This window comes from Thermobia domestica, chromosome 15 (genome assembly GCF_964235325.1).
Source record: "Thermobia domestica chromosome 15, izTheDome1.hap1.1, whole genome shotgun sequence".
NCBI classification, from domain to species: Eukaryota; Metazoa; Arthropoda; class Insecta; order Zygentoma; family Lepismatidae; genus Thermobia; species Thermobia domestica.
Window position 1 is genome coordinate 91,044,229 of NC_137468.1, and position 25,616 is coordinate 91,069,844.

The following is a 25,616-nucleotide window of genomic DNA, read 5'->3' on the forward strand; positions in this document are numbered from 1 at the left end:
TAAATTATCACAATAACATACTTAAGATCAAAAATGGCTCTTCACACTAGATTAATAATAATAATAAACTTGAAATTTAAAACGTTCTTGTTGGTTAGCTTTGTTCTTTGCTATTTTCCTTCCACTCTTAGTTAACTTTTATCTCACGTTCCGTAGTAACCCGTTGTAATTTTATTATTATTATTATTATTAAGTTGAACAGTAAAGTTTGTGACTTTTCCCATTTTCTATTTAAAACAGTATTACGATATTTGAAATGAAATGAAATCTTTAAGTTTTACGTCCCACGGTTATGCCGGTGAGTACGATATTTGAATACAACATGAACTAGAGCAGTGTATTATGAGCAACAACTGACCACTGAAGCTAACACGAGAAGTGATTGATGCGAAAAAAGATCTAAGAAACTTGGATTACAACATAACCACGCTGAAACATATTTTCAAAAAATAAAACGAACGTACTCATCGCTGCGTGAAACACCGTAATTCATATGGTATATTCTTTTATATTTCGTACAAAATAGAATCAGTTTCTCACGAAAAGAGAACGTTGGTTAAAATTATAGTCAATATATAAACCAAAGATAGAAAAATACATTTAGTCTTCCTGGAGTCTGTTACATTTATATCGACTTTGTCAAAAGGTTGGCGGAAACTATCACAGACATAATTATTTAATTTATCAAGAAATCCAAACCTTTGGGAATCGAACCCAGCACTTGTACCACACGCGAGAAGTAAAAAGTAGTCTTACAAGGTACATTCGCGAAGTGTCCCCTCGGGATTCATGTAAAACTGATTTAAATGCAAAGTTCTACATGGCTCAATATGTACTGCACTAATTTTAGCGGCCCATATGGGTAATTTGCATATTTATGAGTCTTCATATACCCGGAATTCATTCATACACTACTATAACGCTCGATCACAAAATTGCTTTTAGTTTCTTTAGATGCAGCTGAACATGAATGTGGGCATATACAAAATAAATTGGATCAAGTACTGCTTCTCTGACACGTGTTATCCACACCGGCCGCCATCTTGGATCCGCCATATTGGATTCAACTTTCGGTTTTTCAAATGAGAATAGGTGCATGTGATACATCAAATTCATACAAAATTTTCTCGGAAATTCATTGGTGCAGTGAGTTTTACGGTAGCTTGTACCATTTGCGAGATATTACATGTTAAATCCCTCTAGGCTCTTCGTGAATAGACATTGCAGAGTAATATCAGTTACGCTTACGTTTTTGATGTTGACAAATCAAAACAAAAAATGAAATGAAATCTTTGAGTTTTACGTCCCACGATTATGCTGGTTAGGCTAAAGGAGACGGTGATGATGAATAATGAATGGAATGGTGGAATGAAGAAAGTGGGAGGAAACGGGAGAACCCCGAGAAAACTCACGCACACGGTGTTTGTCCACCACAAAGTTCACTTGGCGGGGGCTGGAATCGAACCCGGGACCCCAAGCACCAGAGGTAAACGCTCTACCACTGAGCCACCGCGGCCCCAAAATCAAAACAATTTCTAACTGGAAAAGTACTGTAGGTATAAGCAAACTCTCTACAACATTGGTGTCAATCTTACATTTCTGTGAGTGATTGTTGTTACTTCCATGTTATACTATAACAAGGAAGTATAGTATTACTAACAAAATGCCTAATGTAAATCTAGATACGACCAGATTTTGATGAAGATCTACCATATCCTATTTACGTCTGTCTGTCTGTATGTATGTACGTTCAGAAAACATTTCGTCAACAATAAATCACGCAAAAGATTACATATACATTCGGGGTCCTGCACAACTTTTTAATAGTGGAATTTGTGAAGTGCCTTACATTTAACATGCAATATCTTGCAAATGGTACAAGCTACCGTAAAACTCACTACACCAATCAATTTCCGAGAAATTTTTGTATGAATTTGATGTATCACATGCACCTATTTCCATTTGAAAAACCGAAAGTTGAATTCAATATAGCGGATCCAAGATGGTGGCTGGTGTGGATAACACGTGTCAGAGAAGCAGTACTTGATCCAATTTATTTTGCATATGCCCACATTCATGTTCAGTTACATCTAAAGAAACTAAAAGAAATTTTGTGACCAAGCGTTATAGTGGTGTATGAATTCCGGACATATGAAGGCCCATAAATATGCAAATTACCCGTATGAGCCGCTAAAAGTAGTACAATACACTTTGGACCGCGGAGAACTTTGCATTTAAATCAATTTTAGACTAATCCCGAGGGGAAACTTCGCGAATGTACCTTGTTAGATATACGGAAGAATATACAAGGTCTGTATGATAAGTAATGAGACTCGCCGCGCCGCGGCGCGCGTGTCGCTGGAGCGGGTTTGTCGGTGATGGAGGATGTAGGGGGGGGTCCGAGCAAAGCAACGCACCGCGCGTCAGTTGGCTCCGAGCCTTAGTGGAGCGCGGACAAGCCTTGGACAAAGCCCTTGTGAACATTCTTGTCACGGCGGAAAATCAACAAACATGGAGGGTTCCATCGAACAGCGTTATGCGATCAAATTTTGCGTTCGCCTGGGGAAAACGGCTACTCAGACGCTTTCTCTCATCACGGAGGCCTACAAAGAGGAAGCCCTATCCAAAGCCCAGGTGTTTCGTTGGCACAGTGCGTTCCGGAACGGCCGGGAAAGCGTTGAGGATCTGGAGAGGGCTGGACGCCCGACAACAGTGACTACGGACGAAACTGTGGCAAAAGTGAGGGATCTCCTGAACTCAGACCGTCGATTATCGTTGAGATTGATTGCTGATGAACTCGATATGAACCACACAACAGTGCACAAGATTGTGACGGAACAATTGGGAATGAGAAAAATCTGTGCGAAACTGGTGCCGCGAGTGTTGACTGACGAACAAAAGCAACGACGTGTTGATTGTTGTCAGGAACTGTTGAACCTCATGAACAGTGACCCTAACTTTGAAGATGACGTCATAACAGGTGACGAGTCGTGGGTGTTCCAGTACGACCCTGAAACGAAACGTCAAAGCGCGGAGTGGCACACTCCTGCGTCCCCGCGCCCCAAGAAGGCCAGAATGTCGAAGTCAAAGGTGAAAACAATGTTGATTGTTTTTTTTGACAATGTGGGGGTGGTCCACAAGGAGTTTGTACCCCAAGGACAAGCCGTCAACGCCGCCTTCTACAAACAAGTCCTTGAGAGACTGCACAGGAGCGTCAAGCGGAAAAGACCGGCGATCGCTAGCCGGTGGAAGTTGCATCACGACAATGCCCCTGCCCACACCGCCTTCTTAGTGACCTCCTTTTTGACCCGGATTGGGGTGGAAGTCCTTCCACAACCACCCTACAGCCCAGATGTGAGCCCGGCCGACTTCTTCCTCTTCCCGAAGCTGAAGCCACGCTTGAAAGGAACCCGTTTTGCAGACGTCACAGCCATCCAAGCAGCCGTGACCACATTTCTAAAGGACATGCCGGCTGCTGACTTCCAGGGGGCGTTTGCAGCGTGGAAACATCGATTGCAGAAGTGCATCGACGCAAGAGGAGAGTACTTCGAAAGCTTTTAAGTCCCTGTACAGATCAGATCAATAAAACAATGTTTCCAGACCTGGTCTCATTACTTATCATACAAACCCTGTACATAAATGAATGCGTAGTCATTTGCTAATGGATACCACAGAAAACATTATCTATAATTACAAAACACTCGCCTTGTATCCAAAAAGATTAAATAGAAATGTTTTTATTTGTAAATTGGAACCATAACGCGTCGTTTGGGTGGAAGAACGTATTTTTTCAACCATTGTACGATGGTTGCATTTTCTTAATTACATCAGTGGCATTGGTAAGTTAAAAATTTAATATCAAAGAACTAATTTCTGCAAGTGAGGAAGTGCGGGAATCTACATGGGATACTACAAATTTAAAAGGGATTTTTGGATGTTACTGAGTTTTTCAAATACTTAAGAAATTCTCCTCGACGATGAGTGTATAAGGAAAAAAAAGAGAAACAAGCAGTAACGTTGACTAGGAAGACTCCAGGAAGGGTCAAAATCAAAAGAAGAGAGAATAGTTTTAGATATGTTTTATTATTATTATAATTATTTATTTATTTATTTATTTATTTTAAATGGTGTGGCATTAGAATGAACATCACTACTCTGCGCGAGTACGATAAAACAGGAAACAATTTAGACAATCCACATGAATCACATGATGTGTAAGAATACAAAATTTGCCCAACTTGATCTTCGTAAAATAATTTATCACTACCTCTCCCCCCCCCCCCAAAAAAAAAATCAGGACAACAAATAATCATAGTAGGACCAGAAAACACAGATTTGATTGATTACAGTCACCAGCAAAACTGCTTACTTTTCCCCTACACTCTCCTTTGTCAAAACCTCCTATAAATATTAATGTAGATTTTTTTTAAAAACCGTTGTATATTAATCAGGATGTCTACTGATGCTGGAAATACTTGAATTTAATTTTGATACTGGAAATACGGGAATTTTGATCCACATACTGAAAAAATCATGAAAGTGGTAACTTGTCAACAATACTTTTTTTGTAATTGTTTTAATAGTCTTAAAAACAATTCTGTATCCATTGAGATTGTTAATTTTTCCAAAACAAAAGCCTTTGCAATAAGGCAAGCATTATTACACATAAAAAAACTTAACATCAGATGTGCATGTAGTTGTTCGGATGCTTTAAGTGTTATAAAATCAGTGAATAATCCGAAGTGGCACATACAAAATTCATGGAACATAATGTTGATTAAAAAGCTATATCTTATTCTAAAAAACAACAATTTTAAAATAACATTAATATACACTAAGGCGCATGTAAATATAAAATGGAATGAAGAACGCAATAAATTATCCAAGAAAGCAGTGAATACACGAATGATAACGAACATTAAAATTCCATTTTACAACTTTAAATATCTCATAAGAAATAAAATGGAAGAACGTATCATTTCATGGAAAAGGAAAATACAAGAAGGACCTGGCATCCATTATTGGAATCTAACAGACATAACAAAGGAGTATACATGGGATTCTCTCAAAAGTTGGCCTAGATCAAAAATAATTTTATATTATCGTTTAATATTTAATACTGCTTTAACGCCCACTAAGTTGAATATAATACAAAAAAGAGAAACAAACAAGTGCTGGTGTGGAAAAGAAATAGGAAACATCAACCATCTAATATTCCAATGTGAACTGCTACAACAAAAAAGAAATATTTTCAATAAACAACATCTTAATTACTTCCATACTTTTCCAGTCTCCACAAATATGATTATATACACAAAAAATTGGGAATTAATTACAAAATTATTACAATTCATCCAAGACAACAATCTAAATTTATATATATATATATATATATAAAAGTACACTTTTAAGAACTTTAATTAATAAACCACCTTAAAAAAAAAGAATAGCTAGGAAATTACTATTTAAACTAAATCAAATTTATTGTATCAATTTAGTGCTCTTAACAATTTTATTTAATACAATATGTCAAATCTACAGAACTTAACCCATTGAATCCCGGCAATTCTAAAGTACAAAGGTTCATGTGAAGCACTAATTCGAATGATATTTTATAGTCATATTTATTACATAATTAGGAAGAAGACAACTGGATCTAAACCGTCGTGCCTATGAAGAAGGTGTCCAATTGGAGGCCGAAATGAAATGAAATGAGTTGTATACACTTTGTAATTAGACATTTAAAACAATGGGTGGAGTGGAGAGCTGTGAGGGGAGTTGGGAGATCCTTTAAAAATGTTAAAAAATCATTGTATTTAAAAAAAATAAAGGATAACTAAATTTATTAAAAATACTCTTTTGATGGTAAAACAATTACAAACCTGAAACCATCAAGATTGTGATTATTCCTAAAGAACTTTAAAAAAATCATTGTATTAGGTACAGGAATTTTGCTGATAGTTAAACTGAATATAGTGGAATTTTGAAAATGAAACTCAGTAGACACTCTGTTAATGAAAACGTTTAAACTAATGAGATAATGTTTTTATCTACTGAAGCTATTACATATGAATTAACTTATTTAAAACGGAGCGGGAAATAGTAGCTCGTTGGTAGAGTGCTTTGCCCTGGTGTTAGAGGTTCCTGACCAAAGGAGTTTGAGATGGAACATCGTGTCTGTACATCTTATTGGGTTCTCTCGCTTCCTCCCACATTCTCATTTCATATTTTTTCATTATCATTTATTGCAATTAATTACTCATCTCCTTTTAGTTCAAAGTTTTATAAGGAAGACGGTAATGATAACGAATGAAACGCAGAGAGTGGGAGGAATAAGAGGTCCCCGAGAAAACCTACGCACACAATCTTTGTTCACCACAAAACCCTCTTGTTGCGAGCTAGGATCGGGAAAAGGATCCCGCACGCCAGAGGTGAACGCTCTACCATCTTCTTTAGATAAGGGTCATACGCCTGAAACGTCGAATTGAATATTTTTCATTTCATTGCACTTTAAGAAGTTACTGACAAGAAAAACACATGTTTGCTGGCAACTGTAATTAACGGTCTAAAATTATATATTATTCTCGTATCATCACTTCGAAAGACAGATCACGTTGTCAAATAACTAACAAACACATTCAATGTTTCATAAACACATGTGCTTATACACACACGCACAAGACAGAATTATTTCAAATGTAGACACTTTTCATGCCTATTTTGCACAATAACAACACAATGACGTTTCTACTCTTCACCACTTTCATTACTACGTTTGTTAATACAATAAAGTTAACTTTCCACCATGAACACATTAGGGAATTACTACTACTCACGGTCTTAACTTACAAACAATAATAAACAAACAGAACGTACGCAATTCAGCAAAAATAAAATACTACAAGAACTGGCACAAGAAAGAAACTAAAAACTTACCATTGTACTTATTGTATTTTTCGTACTTTTCACCATGATGTCTTGAACCTTTATGAATATTATGATGTCCTAAAATAAATAGGAAAATAAGAAAACGAAGCTAGAAACTTAAAAAAAATGAGAGCAAATAAAGAAAATAAAACTTAAGAAAATAAATAAAAACTGCATTTAAATTTAATATTAAATTTAATGGGAGGTGGCAGATATTTTCCAACTTTCTTGTTCCGTGGCTGAACAACTGCCGGAAGATAACCGATTTAACTCCAACTTCGATTTGGAATATATCACACAAAAACTGCAAATTGACGTTTCCTGATATTTTCAACATTTAATGCACATTTGAACTCTCGTTATTACATCAAGCTATTAGTTTTAATACCAAATTCTCTACATACAAAAATGCAACAAAATTCAGAGTTAAAAAAAGTGCGATTCCAGTCTCGAATTGCTGTGTTAGTGCATTATTCACTTTATTACACAATCCCTCCCTAGACTGGCAGCACGCGCTCACTTATACGATAGCTGTTTAGCCCAATTACATACAACCAACTGCCGGACAACAAATCTAGAGATCCAGATTCAATCCTGACCCGTCACATTGCTCAATTCCGAATTGTATGGTATCTTCAACTGTGAGAAATTATATGAGAAAATGAGACGAACAAACTGAATTTCCTTATAATTATTTTCATTCCCATTTCAAAGTTTCTTTGTTTCGTTCCCTCTTGCCTTTCGTAGTGTGTATGATTATATTTTCACTATATACACGACACACAAACACACACTTACCAAAATAATAGAAATATCTATGTATTATGACATGTACCTGTCCAGTTAATGACAGCAGACATTCGTGCACTGCGACTGCCTCGGGCTAGTCTCTGTTGGATGATACTGTGAAATACGCTAAAGGGTGTGGTGCGGATTCAAGTATGCAATAGACCAGTCGTTGGTAGTGCAAACTGCAGGTGAGTGCTCAGTTGGAGCATGTGTAACCGAAATTGACAGACAAACCGGTATGGAAGGTGGTGTGACAGTACACAACTCGTGGCAAAACGTTATTAAAAAAGAAGAATCGTGAAGGGAAACAAAGTCCAAAAGAGGGATTGTCGAACACTAAGGGGGATTCGGTGAAGGGGGCTCTACGGTCGTCACCAAGAACCGTAGAGCTAATGTGGCACACGTAACTGCAAATCGAATCGCATTTGAAGCGAGCTGTTCCTACAACCGAAGAGCTGCTTAACCTTAACATCTGTGGCGGATATGCGATTTAGAAACTGGTAACGCAAAAAAAGATAGTACTAAGTGAATAAAATATGGATCGACGACGATTAGGAGAGAGTAATAAAGTCCGATGGGGCGCCTTTCTCCTTGTTTCCAACAACATATTCAAGTCTGGATTGAGAACATGAGGATGAACTTCAACTCCCTTTCTGGACCGCAACAATATTTCGACTTAAATATTATTATACGTGTAGGGCCAATTTCGAGCAGCTAGTCCACTCAAACCTCTTACTCCATGACCAACTAATACAAGCAATACTGAAAGCTAAAAATAGTCCAGTGTATTTATCAGATACAGTTGCATTTTGTTACGATGTTTCATTATTTGATATTGTTCGAACACAGAAACAGGAAATGATTTACAAGAACGTAGTGTAAATATGATCACACAAAATAAAGACACCACAATATAAGGTATTTTGCTTAACTGATTCATCATGAAGAGGAAATGAAATGAAATCTTTGAGTTTTATGTCCCATGCTTATGCCGGCTAGGCTAATGGAGACGGTGATGACGAGAAATGAATGAAATGGTTGAATGAAGAAAATGGGAGAAAACGAAAGAACCCCGAGAAAACCCTCACACACGGGGTTTGTCCACCACAAAGTTCACTTGGTGCAAGCTGGGATCGAACCAGGGACCCCACGCATCAGAGGTGAACGTTCTACCACTGAGCCACCGTAGCCTCTCCTCATGAAGAGGCGATGAAGTAGGAGATAAGAAAAAAGAAAAGGTGTGAAGCGTCCGGTGGGATCCATGTTGAAATGTAGAACCCTACGGCATGGTTTTATTCGTCCACATATAGTTGGAGTTATTACTTTACTATTACATAGTATTATTACCGGAAATGAATTTTTTTAAAGAAGAAAAATCTCACAAGATCCTGATTTATAATGATTAATATAACGCTCATCAACGTAAAAATTACAGCAGAATACTTCGTTATATGGAAGATTACAATAAGCCTAGTCTCTATTCGTGAAAGCGTAGTACAGCTAGTATTGATCCAAAAATTATAGAATTATTTGAATATTACACGTTATTCAATATACATATATAATACAACAATAGACCTATTTGTACAAAAGAAAACAGAAGAGGCAAGGCGATTAATTGCAGTGAAAAATTTGTTCCAAATGCTGCTGTATCAGAATGATGATCGGTCGAAATTATGACGAACCTTAAACAGTACATTTTCTGTCCTTACCAGTTTGTATCCCCGAGCCGTTCCATTTATGACAAGACAATAACAAGTTAAAATCTTACCTTGTCTCGAACTGATAATAGATTCCGTTTCTGTGCATGTTGAATCTTCAATAGCTGTCCTTCCTGGGTGAGGCACATTTCCAATACTGGAATATGAAACATTTGATTTAATTTACCAGTACAGGTACAGGAATTCAATACATATCTATTATATTTCCAATAGTTATAATTTACCTTATACCTTTATTTCACGCAGTGTCTACAGTGTAGTTACAAAAAACAGATAGGAAGGTTATTTATTGATTAAAACAAACGAGAACGCTAAATTGTTTCTATAAATGAAACAGTCTCTTTAATTAAAAGAGGCATTGTGTATAAAACTGAACAAATTAAAACTAAGAACCCACTTTTCTTTTAAAATGTGCAGGAATTTCATTTATTCAGATAGACTGTATTAAATTACAGATTAAATGAAAGCTAAATTCTGAAGTATGAAAAAGATAGGTACTTTTTTTTAATGATAGTATCTGATTTTCTAGAACTCAAACTAGTCAGGAGAGAGAGAGCGAGAGAGAGAGTATATATATATATATATATATATATAAATAAAAGCTTGAGAGCTTTATACACGCAAGACCACTTGAATAGCTAGCAACTGTACTTACTGAAATGGAGCTTGCGGTCCATCTCCTCGATCAATGGGAAGCTTAATATCTGAGTGTGTAATACTCTCTGTGCATTGAGAAGTCCCATCCGACACATTACTACCTTCAGCAGATACAAGCTACGAATAACATACAAAACAGATTAAATCAATAACTATGCTAAATACCAATGCTGACAGATATATACATGAAACAATATAACGAGATATTACACTGTTGTTATATCTAAGTTGGCTATATACTACTACAGATGATCCAATGCCCTATGCTTTACTAAGCCTTAAATATATCGACCATGCAATAAATAAACATCAGTACAATAAGTATGGTTATTCTCAATTTATCCAACACAGCTATTCTACACTGTTGTACAATTAACACACACATTTCCAGCTTTGTCGTAGTAGGTTACCCATTTGCCTACTAAAAGAATTAACGGCTCAACTTCAAAAATCTTGTCACCAGAACTAACATCCTTTTCAACATTTACTTTAATAACAGAATGAAGAAGGAATGAACAACTCATTTAAAACAATACTTATTCAACATCCATTAAACAAAAAATACTTGAGAGCAGCTGTTCTTACTAAATACATAATAAAAAAAAAAGTTTCTTCGATATTACATCGGATGTTTTATATTAAATCTCTAAGGATGATTAATACACCGAAAACTATTACTAAGAAGTATCAAGTACACTTAAATGAACCTCTCACACAACAGTTGGTGATACAACAGCTTTTACCGTCCTATATGACAGAACATGATAACACCACACGCGTCATGAAGCTCGGATTAAAATAGCAGCAATTCCCTACAATATTAGGCGTGATGAGTGCCTGGGCCATCTAGATTTATCAGTCCACTGATTTATACAGAGAAAAAAAATATTCTTTTCTCTTTATAAACTGAGCGGGAATCTTAATACGTTGACTGAACTTGCTTTAAAGAACTGCTCTGCCAATATTATTTAATTATATACAAACATTTTTTGTAACGACCTTTCGGTTCCTTACTAAAATAATTTTTTAAAAAAATAATTTACACATATGCACAATTACCTGTCTGAAATATAATTGCACTGTTCCGTCAATTTTTAATGTTATTGTTTTCTTAGTTACCTTTTACTAATTATTTCTTAGTTACCATATCTACACTGGTATATATATATAGTGCTGCTACAGGATACATAGTTTAATGTGATGTGATTTTTGAGTTTAGCATCCCTTTCACGAGCGAGGCTATATGAGACGTGGACCTACAGTAACGTGGGATCCGAATCACGAGCTCCTGCCACAAATAGAAACCTGGATCTCCCACGCCAAAGGCGCGTCCGCTAATCGCGCACAGGGAGCTACGCACATAAAAGTAACAACATTTGAACTTGTTGACTTTTGCTACAATAGACCGATTCCATTTCAAATCGTCCAGGCAAACCACAATTGGTCCCCATCATAGTCTCAGATTTCATTTTTTTTTATATATGGGATCTACATGCAACATTATTAGACCCGTATTTTTTTCTTTTTGCTGAAAAAAAAATTTCCTTCGATATACAGTCTTCCAAAATGGCTGCCCTCCTCTCGGATTGCTCAAAAAAAATGAAAAACATATCAAATTAAAAGGTTTATTGTAGAGAAACGAGTGTACTTAGTAACATAATTGCAATAGCAGGAAGAGTATAAAGTTGTATGTTTCGGTGGAGGGCAAAAATTCGTCTATTGGTCCAATAGGAATCGCGCAATTCACTCGCAATATCAACCATCTGCTTCTAGCATCGAAATCTACTCCATAAGGTCTCTTGAAAATGTAAAGGACTTACGTTTCTGATTATTACATCCCACGTTATAGCATGATGAAAAGCTGAAAATTTCATTAAGACGCCATTTTCTCAAAAAACCCACCATTTAAAAATCTGAATTTTTTACATGTATTGGAGAAGTACCTAAGTATATAATATCCATTAATCGTTCATGCGGCTGCAGCCCCTAACATTCGCAATTAATTATTGAAATTTCAATTTTTCTACTTGGAATATAAATATTTCCTATGGGCATTTAGGTCCCCTAATAGTACGTTTGGGCAGACACGCTGTACGTAATCCACATAGTTTACCGCAAGATAAGATTTTTGTCTAGAATTCTTTCTATACACAATCCTCTTATGACTTTTAGCATAATCAACACATGTAATACGGTCCTTACTGTAACAGTACTTCTCCATTATTATTCACACAAACAATGTAATTAGTGCACTACAATGTCATGTTACCAGTGAAAACAATTTTCATGGTTCCAGAGAACACTAGGACGATGTTCTCGACACCGAATCACGCAAACTATTAATAACGCACGAGATAAAACTTTTTAATGAAATGCATTTAAGTTTTCGAAAACTGTGATGTGGGGAAAATTGTGCTTCATGTGATGTTTACAATCATTAATGAATACCGAATATCAAATAAAATCCACGTAGTGTCATTTGGAAACAAAAGTTCTACCAAGTTGGCAACACTGCCAACCGATTTGCAACGCAAGTAAGAATCATCATATTGATACAAATCAACTTTCTGAATTTTATCAAAGCTTTAACACACAGTTTCTGATTTAACGCGAAGTACATATTTTATTTTCTATTGTCCCGAGCCGATTTTGGGTCCCGAGCTGGAAACACTGTAACTCGAAAACGAAGCGGAATTCGACTCATATTTATAGGAACTTTTCTACTGGATTTGATGTCAGGATTCATCTCTCAAAATTTTCATACTCCCTTTCAATTCGCCTTGTGTATAGGACCTAAATGCCCATAGGAAATATTTATATTCCAAGTACAAAAATCGATATTTCAATAATTAATTGCGAATGTTAGGGGCTACAACCGCATGAACGGTTGATATTAAATACCTAGGTACTTCTTCAATACATGTAAAAAAATTTAGATTTTTAAAAGGTGGGTTTTTTGAGAAAATGGCGTCCAAACATGGCATCTTAATGAAATTTTCAGCTTTTCATCATGCTATAACGTGGGATGTAATAATCAGAAACCTAAGTCCTTTACATTTTCAAGAGACCTTATGGAGTAGATTTCGATGCTAGAAACAGATGGTTGATATTGCTCGTGAGGACAGAAAAAAATGTGTTTGAAGTCAGCAAAAAATTCACCAAAGTTGGCAACATTGCGAGTGAATTGCGCAATTCCTATTGGACCAATAGACGAATTTTGGTCCTCCACTGAAACATACAACTTTATAGTCTTCCTCCTATTGCGATTATGTTACTAAGTACACTCGTTTCTCTACAATAAAATTTTTAATTTGATATGTTTTTCAGTTTTTCGAGCAATCCGAGAGGAGGGCAGCCATTTTGGAAGGCTGTATATCAAAGAAAAACTTTTTTTCAGCAAAAAGAAAAAAATATGGGTCATAATTTTGTATATAGTTTCTTATTTTAAAAAATAAACTAAATCTGAGACAGTCGTGTGAACCACCCTGGACGATTTGAATTGGAATCACTCAATATTGTTCTAGTTTCTGTTTCATATTTTATGGTTTCTTACGCTAAGTGAAACAAGCACATCATTGCATTTCGCCAGTTTCCTACTACTACGTTGAATATTGTAATTTTAAGTTCATTAGTGGTACAACGAAGTGAAAATCAATAGATACAATATAGACTATATAGGAGCAAGTGATCAATTATTTCCCAATGAAACCATTGCAATGCTACAACCACTGTACTTATCAGAGCCCGCTTTATGTTCACTTGGATAATTGCATGATCTAAACTTTCCATATATTACATGTTCTAATTCCATATGGATACTAACAACCTGTATAATACGCATTTTTAAATAAGGAATCTGAGGTATTCTTTTTCGTAGAAATGATTTTAGCAAAAAGAGTGAAGAAAGCAATACTCATTGGAAACTGTTATTCTGAAGCAGAACCTACTGTATATCTCTTGCCACTGGGATCATTGAAAAAATTTAGACTGGAATTTTGTCCAAAATAAATACAAGGTGCCCCAAAAGTAACTAAGAGAGGATGTCGGTTAAGGTGTAATTTTAAAGCCAATGAAAAGGGCTTCCAGATGGTATATAACACTACAGAATACACAAATTTTTCCAATTTTCGAAAAAAAATCAATAATCTGAATTTCTCAAAATCCATATTTTGAAAATTATATAAAAAATACTCGGACTTTTATGAATGTATCCTTAAAGTATTATTTTGGGATCAGCGTCGAATCATTTGTTACAAGTTCCCACCTCCGAATGTGGAGTTGAAAATCGCTTTAAGTTCTTGTAAAATGGACGGAAATAATAGAAATAATAAGTTTGTGGCAGAGAATGGGGACCCAACATAAAGTTGTATTTTTTTCAAATGCCTTTAAGTCAGGTTATTACATATTTTAAATGTACGTGATAAACGAAAACATAATACTACGTTTGTTATTCAGTGTTACAAACTAAAGACGTTACAGCATCACAAACATCCAGATTCTGGTTCCCCTATAGCAATAACAACACAAGTGAGACAAACGAGGCAAAACACATCAAAAAGTAATTTAGCGTCTAATATCATAGCCATGATATCTCCAATTTCAAATATTCGAATGAATATGATCAAGGATACAAGGAACTGAAAATTTGAATTTTTTCAAAAGCCGTTATTTCGAAAAACTGCTTACATAAATACCTCATCCAACTGCATAGATGGCTTTCAATAGATGTGCAGATCATAATACGATTTGCAGTAATTCGGTAACTCAAACCGTTGTGGAAATATGGTAAATAATGGCAAATTGTGCAACATTTGAATTTAATTTTTTTTAAAAAAGTGAAAAAAAAAGTCTGTAAAAACAAACAGAAAACAAAATGGTGCTGAGATTAGCTTCTAATGGGGGCCTGTAATTTCGAAACCAGCTCAGAAGTCAACTTCAGCTTTCCGCTTGTTCAACACATCGAAGACACTATGAATATAAAATATCATTGCGATTTGTAGGGGTCGATCTGAAACGGTGTGTTGATTAGACATGGAACAGCTCATATTCCAAAACAGTATTCGGTTTCCTTGTTGTTTAGCGTTCTTTCTCTGCACCGAGGCTACATGAGACATGAACCTATAGTTTAAAGGAGAATTTGAATCCCCTAAAACGTTCAAATTTTAATATTCTCCCACAGCGAATTGAACCCAGAAGCTAGTGCAACAAGGGCGCACACGATAGCCAGCAGATCAGCAGGAGGGCTCCCATAGAGTATCGTTCGGTTGAGCAATTAACGCATGTACAATAAACTCGGAGACTTAGTTCCAACAATATGATCAATGAATCATATTACTATTTCTACTTTAAAAATGAAATGAAATTTTTGAGGTTTACGTCCCACGTTTATGCCGGCTAGGTTAAAGAAGACTGTGATGATGAAAAATGAATATGGAGAAATGAAGAAAGTGGGAGGAAACAGGAGAACCCCGAGGAAACCCACGCACACGGAGTTTGTCCACCACAAAGTTCACTTGGCGGAAGTAGAATTTGAACCTGGGACCCTATGCACCAGAGGTGAACGCTCTATCACTGAGCCACCGCGGCTACTTCTACTTTGAAGATCAATGAATAATGTCTAAATAAATAAATAAATAAAATTACTGATCATTCTAGTCCAACTTCTTCTAGATAGGTCTTACCGATATTTATCAGATATTATTAATTGCTGAAACTAGTCATTAGTAAATGAACTATTTATAGATTTCGTATTCCGGTATTCGAAAGATTATGTACGCCAAACTACAAACAAATAAAACGAAACAAAACAAAATTGTAGATTAAATTTCTTTAACAAGTTATTGGGTTTGGACTTCTCAAATTACATATAATTACCTTTGGGACAACTGTAGAAAACTGAACTTGACAATATAATATTAAAAAGGCTTAAGAAACCTCCTCTTTCTCAAAGAAAGTAAAGGATTTACTTAAATGGATACAGAATCAGTACACTGTCATTTTCTTTCCATCAGGAACATAGCGACCAGTCTACCAATGTAATGAGTCATATCGACAATAACAGAACGCAATAATTAGAATGTTAGGAACTCCAAAATAACAGACGATAATATACCCACACATGCATACATTTGAAGACAATAATTGAGCACCAGTGATGTCAACATTAAAAAAAAATAAATAAATAAATAAATAAAAAAATAAAAAAAAAACTGGAATCAATTTCTATTTTAAGAAATCCAAATTCAAACTCTGCTCAAGGAAATCAAAAGTCTTCAAGTAAAAAAGTCGGTTTTACTGTTTGATGATTACAACATAAACAACAAAAAGAGCAGCAATAGTTGAAAGCTCTAAATATTAAAACCCAATTACACAGAACAGCGCTTTCTCAGCCTAATTTTGCAGTCCAGTTTCAAAATCTTTAATATCCCTTCCCAAAGACTTCGAAACAACCTAGTTCTATTTTAATGATGACAGTTGGTCTTTTTCACCCGAAATATTGGAGAAATTATCATATCAGAGGATCAGTGAGGTCAAACGGACTTTACAGCACTTACCCAAGATACTACTCTTCCATTAAAGCAAGGTAGATGGGCTTCATCGTCTACTATTTCCTCCTTCACCACACTGTAATAAACACATACATAGTTAATAGCTGGATTATAATTGATTTACTAATACCAGTTAAAATACATTTTTAAAAGCATTAATAATGTTTTTATTTTTAACAAAACCCTTTAGAAGTAGGAGAGAACGAGGGCAAAAGACCTTAATTTCCTCACGTTTCAATTTGGGCCACTCATTCTGTATAACCTTTGTGTTAACAGGGTCCGTTAAAGATTTGAACAGTCTTCTTTAAATATATATCTGTTCAAATCTTTAACGGACTCTGTTAACACAAAGGTTATACAGAATGAGAAGCCCAGATTGAAACGATATTACTTGCACTTCTTTAAAAAACTGAGAGATATTGGTACCATCTGATTAAGTAATTATTATCTTTATAGTATACACGAACAATTTGGATATCTTTCGCGAAACTTGTTCATTGCACACTGGTTACAAATGTAAAATCAACACTATAAAATTTAAGCATATGCATTGAAGTGTTTTAAAAATAATTTGTAAACGTACTGACAACGAGCTACCCGCTCTAATGAGGAAGAAGTCAGGGAACATCGAAATAATACAGTTAATAGTATAATAAACATTAGATACAGTAAATGAAAGAGTACACATCGTCGCTGAACCTCGAAGAGCCGCTGTGTTAAAAGCACAACTTTCCATGAAAAGCAAAACATTCAGAACTCTTAAAATTTTGCCAAATATACACGAAAACACTTAAAAAATATAATAAAATTGTGCCTGCGTTAACTTGCTTCAACAATATAAATATTACTATTTCTGTGTATACGTAGCACATGTCGGTTTACCTTTTGCACCTTTATAAGCATACATTACAATTGTATACATTAGTCAATACATACGTGGTGAGAACCTGAAGCCTTTAATTTTAATGTCCTATTATTTTTTCATTGTTGTGATGAAACAATTGAATATTCACTTATCACATCATAAGGGACGTTGCCTGACAGCTTTCAGGTTTATTTGCACAGCATAACTTTTTTCGATAAAAATGTCACATAGCGGTTCTTCGAGGCGCAACTACGATATGTAAATTACAACACTGTTAAAATTGGATTCGTTCAGATCAATTCAGACAGGAAGAAAATAAAACTTATCTTGATAATCATAGATATTATTGAATTTAACGGATGTTAAAATTCAGGACAAAGTACGAAATCTGTAATTTTTCTGTAAAATAATAAAAAAAAATCCTGGCACGCGGTACAGGCCGCCAACGATGGCGCTTCGGGTGCCATTTCCCACATGCGAATTTCGGCACAATATTAAAATGCTCTATTTATGAAGTCGTTCAAGATTTGTTTTAGCTGAAAGGTAATTTATGACTCAAATGACATTCTTCGTTTGGAAATATGTGTCCAAGCACTCGTGTTGTAGCCTTCTGATCTTATTTTTTGAAATATATATATATATATATATATATATATATATATATATATATATATATATATATATATATATATAGATAGATAGATAGATAGATAGATAGATAGATAGATATATAGATATATATATAGTGTGTGTGTGTGGAACAAAATAAATCCATTTTTTAATATATCTCAAATATTTTGATTTTGTAGTGTTGATCAGTACCACACAGTACTAACTACATGCCCTAAAAAAGGAGAACCTCGAATGTTGAGTTTAACAGGCTTTATAACACAACTGAAAATTTTGTCATTTATTTAATCCGTTTCCGTCACCATCCCACAGACGGGTGTCATGAAATCAAAATTCAGTCTTATTTGACATGGCATTTTATTTCCGCTTAAAGGTAACAGACAGCTTTCAAACGTATTAAAGCTTCCAAAATACATAATGGGTCTCAAACCACCTCTGCTAACTTTGTTTAGAATTAAAATTAACAATTTAATGAATTAAAAATGAGCTTTACTGCATCAGTATCTTTCTTTGATATTGAGTGATGCCTTCCTGTTGAAAAAATATAGTAACTCGGGCACTCACAACCTGTAAAACATCGCGAATGGGATTCTTTCTCTAAAGTGTATGTCGCTACTTACCATCAGTGATGTTTTCTCCCGGGGGTCGAATCCCCAAAGGCTAAAGGTAACCCTTATCGAGAACGATCAGTTATTTGCCCCAGGGGAAATTTCGTGCCTCCGGAAGGGCCACCGCCTGAAACCAGATCTGCTATCGTAATTACTATTGATGACATTGATCAACAATCCTGGAAATTGTCGTGCAGATAGCGCTAATTAAAACCAATAAAATATTTTATTCTTTTGATGAAAACAGGAAAAAATTCTTTTATTCGCCACATTAGATGTCATATTGCTGGAAGTCTACACTTAATTTCAACTAGCTTCTATTCTTCTAATGTATCGCAATTACAACAGGCGTACCAGATTACCGAAAGTCAATTCATATTTTATTTTTCCCTTAGGGCTTCTATTTCTCTTATATTTAATATTGAATATTAAAATCTAGTCATAAATGTTATTGGAGAGATGTAAAGTCATGATTCTTACTCCAGTGTGCACTAACGATGCTCTTATGGTAATAGGAAAACGAAAAACATTTTCGTGAATGCAGTATTAGCTAAAACAATAACCTATTGTCGTAATTTGAGGATAGTGTTTTACTTGTTATATGTTCTTTTTCAAAGCTTAAAAAAGGCCACAAAACTGCAGATGCACTTTCTTATCAGGGACATGTCAAATATTAGAACGAATAAGCAAAAGGTTTGAATACATTATACGCTATAGTAAATAGTAGTTCTCCAGTTCTACAACCTCTGAAGTTTGTAGCTTTTGGAGAGTCAGATACTCATTTGGTAAGATCATTTGTGTAATGTCACTGTAGCAGCTATTTCGCCTTGTCTCTAGGCGGTGGTGACCCGGGTCTTTCACAAACTTACCATGGCTGAAGACCGAACTGTATTTAGGACAGATAAAAACAGTAAAGCTGTTTTCGATTAATACAGTGAAACCTGTTTATGTTCGCTATCAACCGTTCCATTGAAAACTGGCCAACTTAAAAGAGAATAGGTGCATTTTGAATACGCATTTCTAATTCAATAATTACTTATAACCCATTTATCAGTTTGTGTCGTGTAAACAACACATAAAAACTGCCTCGTCGTCATGTGGTTACGGTACGCAACTTGGGCTCCGAAGACCCAGATTCGATCGCCAATAAGAAATCACGTGGTTCTGATTCCACTTTAAGCACTTCTCATATAGCTTAGATGTTACGTCTAACCAAATAATAAATAGTAAACACTATTTTTGCAATATACAAGGTCGTATCAAAGTTTCGAGACTAATCCTGTAACATACCAACAGATAGTACTACAAGGCTGCACACACACACACACAGCAAGCACCAACCTTCATAAGTCAATGTGTCAAGAGACATCATTCTGTGTACATTGGGAGTTGTGAGCTGGTGCTATTCTGACCACGCGCCTTATTACGTCTGTGATTTCATCGTGGACAGCAGTTAGAACTACGAGCGAACGTGAAATTGTGTGAAACTGGGTAAATCCGCCAGAGACGCTTGGCATTTTTCGGCAAGTCTGGCAAAAAGTCCGTCTGCGTGCCGTAGATAACCCGTCCTTTATGTCGAGGATCATTACCAGTGACGAAACTTGGCATGAGTACGAGACTGAGACAAAGCAACAGTCTTCATAGTGGAAGAGCCCATCTCCAAGACCGGAAATGTGAGGCAGGTCCGCAGCTGGACCAAGTGCATGCTTATTGTCTTTTTCGACATTCGTAGCATGATCACGAATTCCTCCCCATGGGTCAAACCGTCAACAGCGAATTCTACAGCAAGCGTCTGAGAGAGGACATCCTGCGAAAACGACCAGATCTATGGCGCTCGAGAAACTAACTGCTCCACGGTGACAATGGACACTGTCACTGTGCGGAGCAAGATATTTGGGGGCGAGACGTATGGACACAAAGCCGTATATCTGAATACATTAATCTACTTAAATCGGTTATAATGCATTTCATAACAAGAACCTGCATGTTTACGCACTAAAAGCCTTGAAAATAGGCACTAACAATACAAAAAACTCTGTCTTAAGAAATAACTACACACTCTAAAATTTAAAAAATTTAGAAATTGACCCCAATTTTCTTTAAAAACCCATCTTCAAAACTCTAAACTTTCGTTATGTTATAGTGTGTACTATGGTAAACAATAACTGAAAGTCTCAATTGCATTAAGTGCTCAGTTTAGTTCTAGTAAATTTTTGTATAATGCAGAAAGAAAAAAAAAATAATAAGGATCTGATTATTTTGTTTCTAATTTCAGAAAAATCTGAGACAATGACCTGCATTTTTTTTCAGCATGAATCTGTATTGGGCTAAAATAAAATTTGCTGTAGGCATCCTATGACACTCCAAAATAAACTTCTGTGAAATTACCTTTATAATATCTCTACCGTATAGGAATGGGCATTTTGGATATTTATAACTTCATAGCTATTCATAACATTGTATTACTGCTTATTACTATTCATTTGTAACAGAGATAATTGGAAACAAAACAACAGTAAAATAAGAAGTAAACAGTGAAATCTAATACCCCGAATACATATTGAATGATTTATTTTGCCTTATATTACACGTACCATGACATTATCATTTCATGACGGAATTATGGACCAAACCCAGCATTACTCTACAATGTCAACAGTTTCAAAATTTTGTACAATACGGCGTTCTTTCATCTGCAAGAATATATTTTCTTCTTTTCTTGGGCGGGTCTTCTCCTCGAAGCATTGCCTGGTACACTAGTTCTGCTTATTTTGTCCTCCGAAATTCATCGATAAAGCGCCAAATCGGTCATTATCGTTTCTTTACGTTAGATGTATTATAAAGGACAGAACTTTATTTTGGGGTGTCAGGCTACCTACATAAAATTTTATTTGGCCCTTTCTTCCTATTTAACTGTATAGTTAGTGCCTACTTTTATGAAATCTGAAATAACTTTTTATTAATACTATAGTGTCTCAACTATCCGGCCTAATGGGTATATCGAATAATAATTTTAAAAAATAATAAATAAATAAATCAATCAATAAATACTCAGTTCCTGAACCACCCATACATAGCATTAAAAACACCATTTTTATTCCAAAACCAGCTCTCATTCATTTTTTCTGGCCTCTCGGTACGGGCTATACTTAATAAACATTTATGTTTTGTACCATGCGGTTTAATCATTTATTATAGAACAAAAATGATGAAATGAAAATATGTACAGTATTGCACACATCTTTAAAATAACTGAAGATTAACGAGAGAAGTACGTATTTTTTTAAACACAAATTATATGTCCTTATTACATAGCATGTCTTATTTTACTATATATATTTATATATATAAATATAACTAGGCCGCATAATATGGAGACCGGATACTCGCCATCCGGACGGTCACAGTCTGCTGTAGTTCCTTGTCATTTCTTTTCAACTGGTAGAGACAAGTTGTGCATGATGTACAGAAAGTGTGATGTGTTCAAGATGTTACTTTCACCTTTTGCAGAACTATTTATGAAAGTTTCTTTTCGAAATTTCCAGTGCCTATTTTCATATTTTAGTGCTTAAACATTCGGACTGTAGTTACGAAATACAGTATAACATACAGGTAGGTAAACCTATTTGCATAAAAGGTGATGCGTCCAAACACCTCACGCCCAAATGTCATGGACCCATCACCGTGTTCTCCTCATACATGAGTTTCTCACGAGAAACAAGATGATCGCACTTCTGCAATCACCCTACTCGCCAAATTTGGCTCCTGCAGACTTAGTCAACTTCCTGAAGCTGAAGACCCCAGTTCAAAGGTTGCCGTTTGGAAACCACTGCGGAAATCGAGCACGAATTGCAGGTCTTGACACGCTTCGAAAAGACTTCCAAGACACACTTCAATAATGGAAGAAACGCTGAGCGATGTATTGCTGTACAAGCTAACTAATTTGAAGGCGATATGTATAAACGTAGGTATGTAAAGCACTTTCAAAACTTTCTGATACCACCTCATAAAAACATTACATGTAATAAGTACTATTTGAGCTTGCTATCCGAATTGTATGATTTAAATGTTGGAATTTCAACATGTTAATTATCTGCGCTAAGAGAAATTCTATATTCTTCTCACCTTTCTACCTGTGACAATAGACACAGATGAACTAGTCAATTTTCTATGCTTTTGATAGTTTAGGCTTGGTTAGGTTAGTTTAGGTTACGTTATGTTATGTTAGTAATTACCCTTACGTAATATCACCCTGTAAACATAGTGATTTTAAAACCTGATTTTGGCCCTCCAGTTCCAAAATTATCCCCTTCCTTTATCTCAGAGGCAGAGGGATATCACCTAAGTGCAAAGTATATTTTATGTAGTATATCTACGAGAAACAATATTTGGCACAGGTATCACCCATGATTAATACGGTACTGAAAATTGACAAAAACTATTTTTTGTGGCTCAGACTGTCAACACAAATCTGAACTCGCATGCAGTTGTACTGCATAGTATAAGTACCAGGGACAATGTTTCACACAAGGGGTCCAGCTACTTTTTCCTAAAACTGTTACAATTTCGGTAGTTTCTGTTCATACTAGGTTAGTTTAGGTTACGTTAGGTCACTTTGTTAGATTATATATGTAGGGTTCCGGCATAATTTTCGAAAAAAATATATAACTTCGCTCCTTTTAATTAAAATTTGGTCAGTTTAGATTAGTTTAGGTTAGATTTGGTTATGTTAGGTCTTATGTAATTGCATCTTCCATTTCTTCCCTAAATTTTGTAATTTTTTACGTGCTTCTGGACCCTGTCTGCTAAACATTTACTTAGTAGTAGTAATAGGAGTAAGAGTAGTTGTAGGAACGGGTTAGAAGCCCCGCAAGGGTTTGTTGGGTTCGGTTCTCGACATAAAATGTGCAAATTAAAGACTTCCCCAAAATTTTTCCGTACATTTTACAATCTGTGGATCCATATAGTAAAACTGCACCCTAACTGTGTTAAATTTGGCTTAATTTCAACCCAACAGCTTATTTCAACTAACAGTATGTACTGTGTTGGTAAAGGTAACAAAACAAAAAAGTGGGAGGATACCACATTCATTGTAATTCAAAATTTGAGCTGGTGTTTCTCAGTACACAGTTGAGGCAACGATGTGACATCATTTAGTCTGTGACGTAAAATTTAGCTAACGAAAAGCAAACATAAATAACTTACAAATACTCCGAAGTAAATATTCCCACCCGTAACATTTCAATAGCTGTCTTGGGCCGTTTCCACAAGAAACTAGAAGTATAGGGAAAATATGTCAAAAATACTCTAAATCTCCCACTATAACTACTCAAGAACCAGTAACTTAATAGAATGACTATTAATATAAAAAATACGACCAAATATTTTGTACTTACCCAAAATCATCGTCCATAGACTTAAAGAAAAATTTATAATTAGGGCGGTTCAATACATTTTTAAAATCTGCTAACGTAACTCGCTCAGGTGCTATTGATAACTTCACAAGATATGGCGTTTCTTCATCATCTATGTGATATATGATTTTAGTCTCTTCCATGCTAAATGAGATGTAAATACTTCGCCATTCACTAAATAACAATCCTCCAAACCTAATATGGCTTCTGCCCTTCTCCTTCGTCTATTAATCGTTTCGATGACTTCGATTACTCGTTTCACGCCTCGAGTCAACAACATAAACAAATGTAGCCGATATATCGAAGTGTTGAACCTTCCCCAAATACCCTAGCAGAGGCAATCTACGAACACATTCCGGAAAAATTTGCTGCGACGCAATGATTTCGTTTGCGATTATCATTATAGCAAATATAATGACATCTTGCATTTTTTTATGTTGCGTAACACTACGCAGAATTTGGCGAAAGATTGTACAAAGTGATAATCCATATTATTGCTATACCTTAAATTGATACACATAGATGTCACCATGCACACATTCAGGATTCATGCAAAGAAAATGTACGCTTTAATTAACTATAATCATTATAGCAGTTACAATAGCTACAGCAAACATTTGCGTTGCGTTAAGCCCGTCTCACAAGGATCTGAACTAAGTCCTCAACCCAGGTTACCACTTGACAGTGTCGCTTAAATTCCATGCAATTTCTTTTATCCTGAGGTGATGTAGGGGTTTAAGACGATCCATAAAACTAGGTAGGTTTTACCAGTAGAGCATCTCGTGGTCGCTGTATTAAACACGAAAAACACTTGAAGATTGTGTTACGTACAAGACAATCAACTGTCGTAATTGTAAATATTATTGTTTTTCTATTTCACAATATGAGTTCATCCGAAGATGAAATAACCGTAGCAGCGATATCTGCTCTGTTGTTGACACAAAATCTACCCTTTCCTCCCCCCCCCAAAACGAGAGAGAGAGAGAGAGAAAGAAAGAGTAAAGAGGAGCTGCTGGCCAGGGAGTGAATTCTTCGCCGCAATAATGCACAGTAAGCACCGTATTTTCAATGGTGAATAATAAACTACATACAGAAGACCCCCGTTCCTACAAAAAAAAAAAAAAAAAAAATCTACAGAATGGATTATTCAGAATTCCATACACTATTGAATTTCCATACACATATACTATTAAAAGAGTAAAATCATGAGCAACGAAGATGAAAACAATCACCTTGAATACATACACTGACGCACACACACACACACACACACACATATATATATATATATATATATATATATATATATATATATATATATATATATATATATATATATATATATAGTAGGACGTCGATAATCCGAGCGCCAAAAGTCCGAACGCGGTTCCGACGCTTTTTACATTTCGTCTTACAGTTAGTGCTAGCGATAAACAAACAATAGGGTTGTCCGTCGG

The 25,616-nt window shown here is 35.5% G+C and overlaps 1 protein-coding gene across 4 annotated transcripts in view; it reads right to left on the reverse strand.

Moving 5' to 3' along the window:
* Nucleotides 1-24,403, reverse strand: part of dsh (Segment polarity protein dishevelled) — an 88,523-nt gene extending 64,120 nt beyond the window's left edge. For 2 of the 4 annotated variants that reach the window (XM_081739961.1, XM_081739960.1), the window contains exons 1-5: nucleotides 24,142-24,403; nucleotides 16,649-16,718; nucleotides 10,093-10,211; nucleotides 9,488-9,573; nucleotides 6,937-7,005 (exon numbers count right to left, since the gene is read on the reverse strand). In XM_081739961.1, the coding sequence (XP_081596087.1) occupies nucleotides 6,937-7,005; nucleotides 9,488-9,573; nucleotides 10,093-10,211; nucleotides 16,649-16,718; nucleotides 24,142-24,302 (505 nt within the window). In that variant the 5' untranslated portion in view covers nucleotides 24,303-24,403. The remainder of the gene's footprint in view (nucleotides 1-6,936; nucleotides 7,006-9,487; nucleotides 9,574-10,092; nucleotides 10,212-16,648; nucleotides 16,719-24,141) is intronic. The other 2 variants (XM_081739959.1, XM_081739963.1) reach the window with 2 other exon arrangements.
* Nucleotides 24,404-25,616: the final 1,213 nt, after the last annotated feature.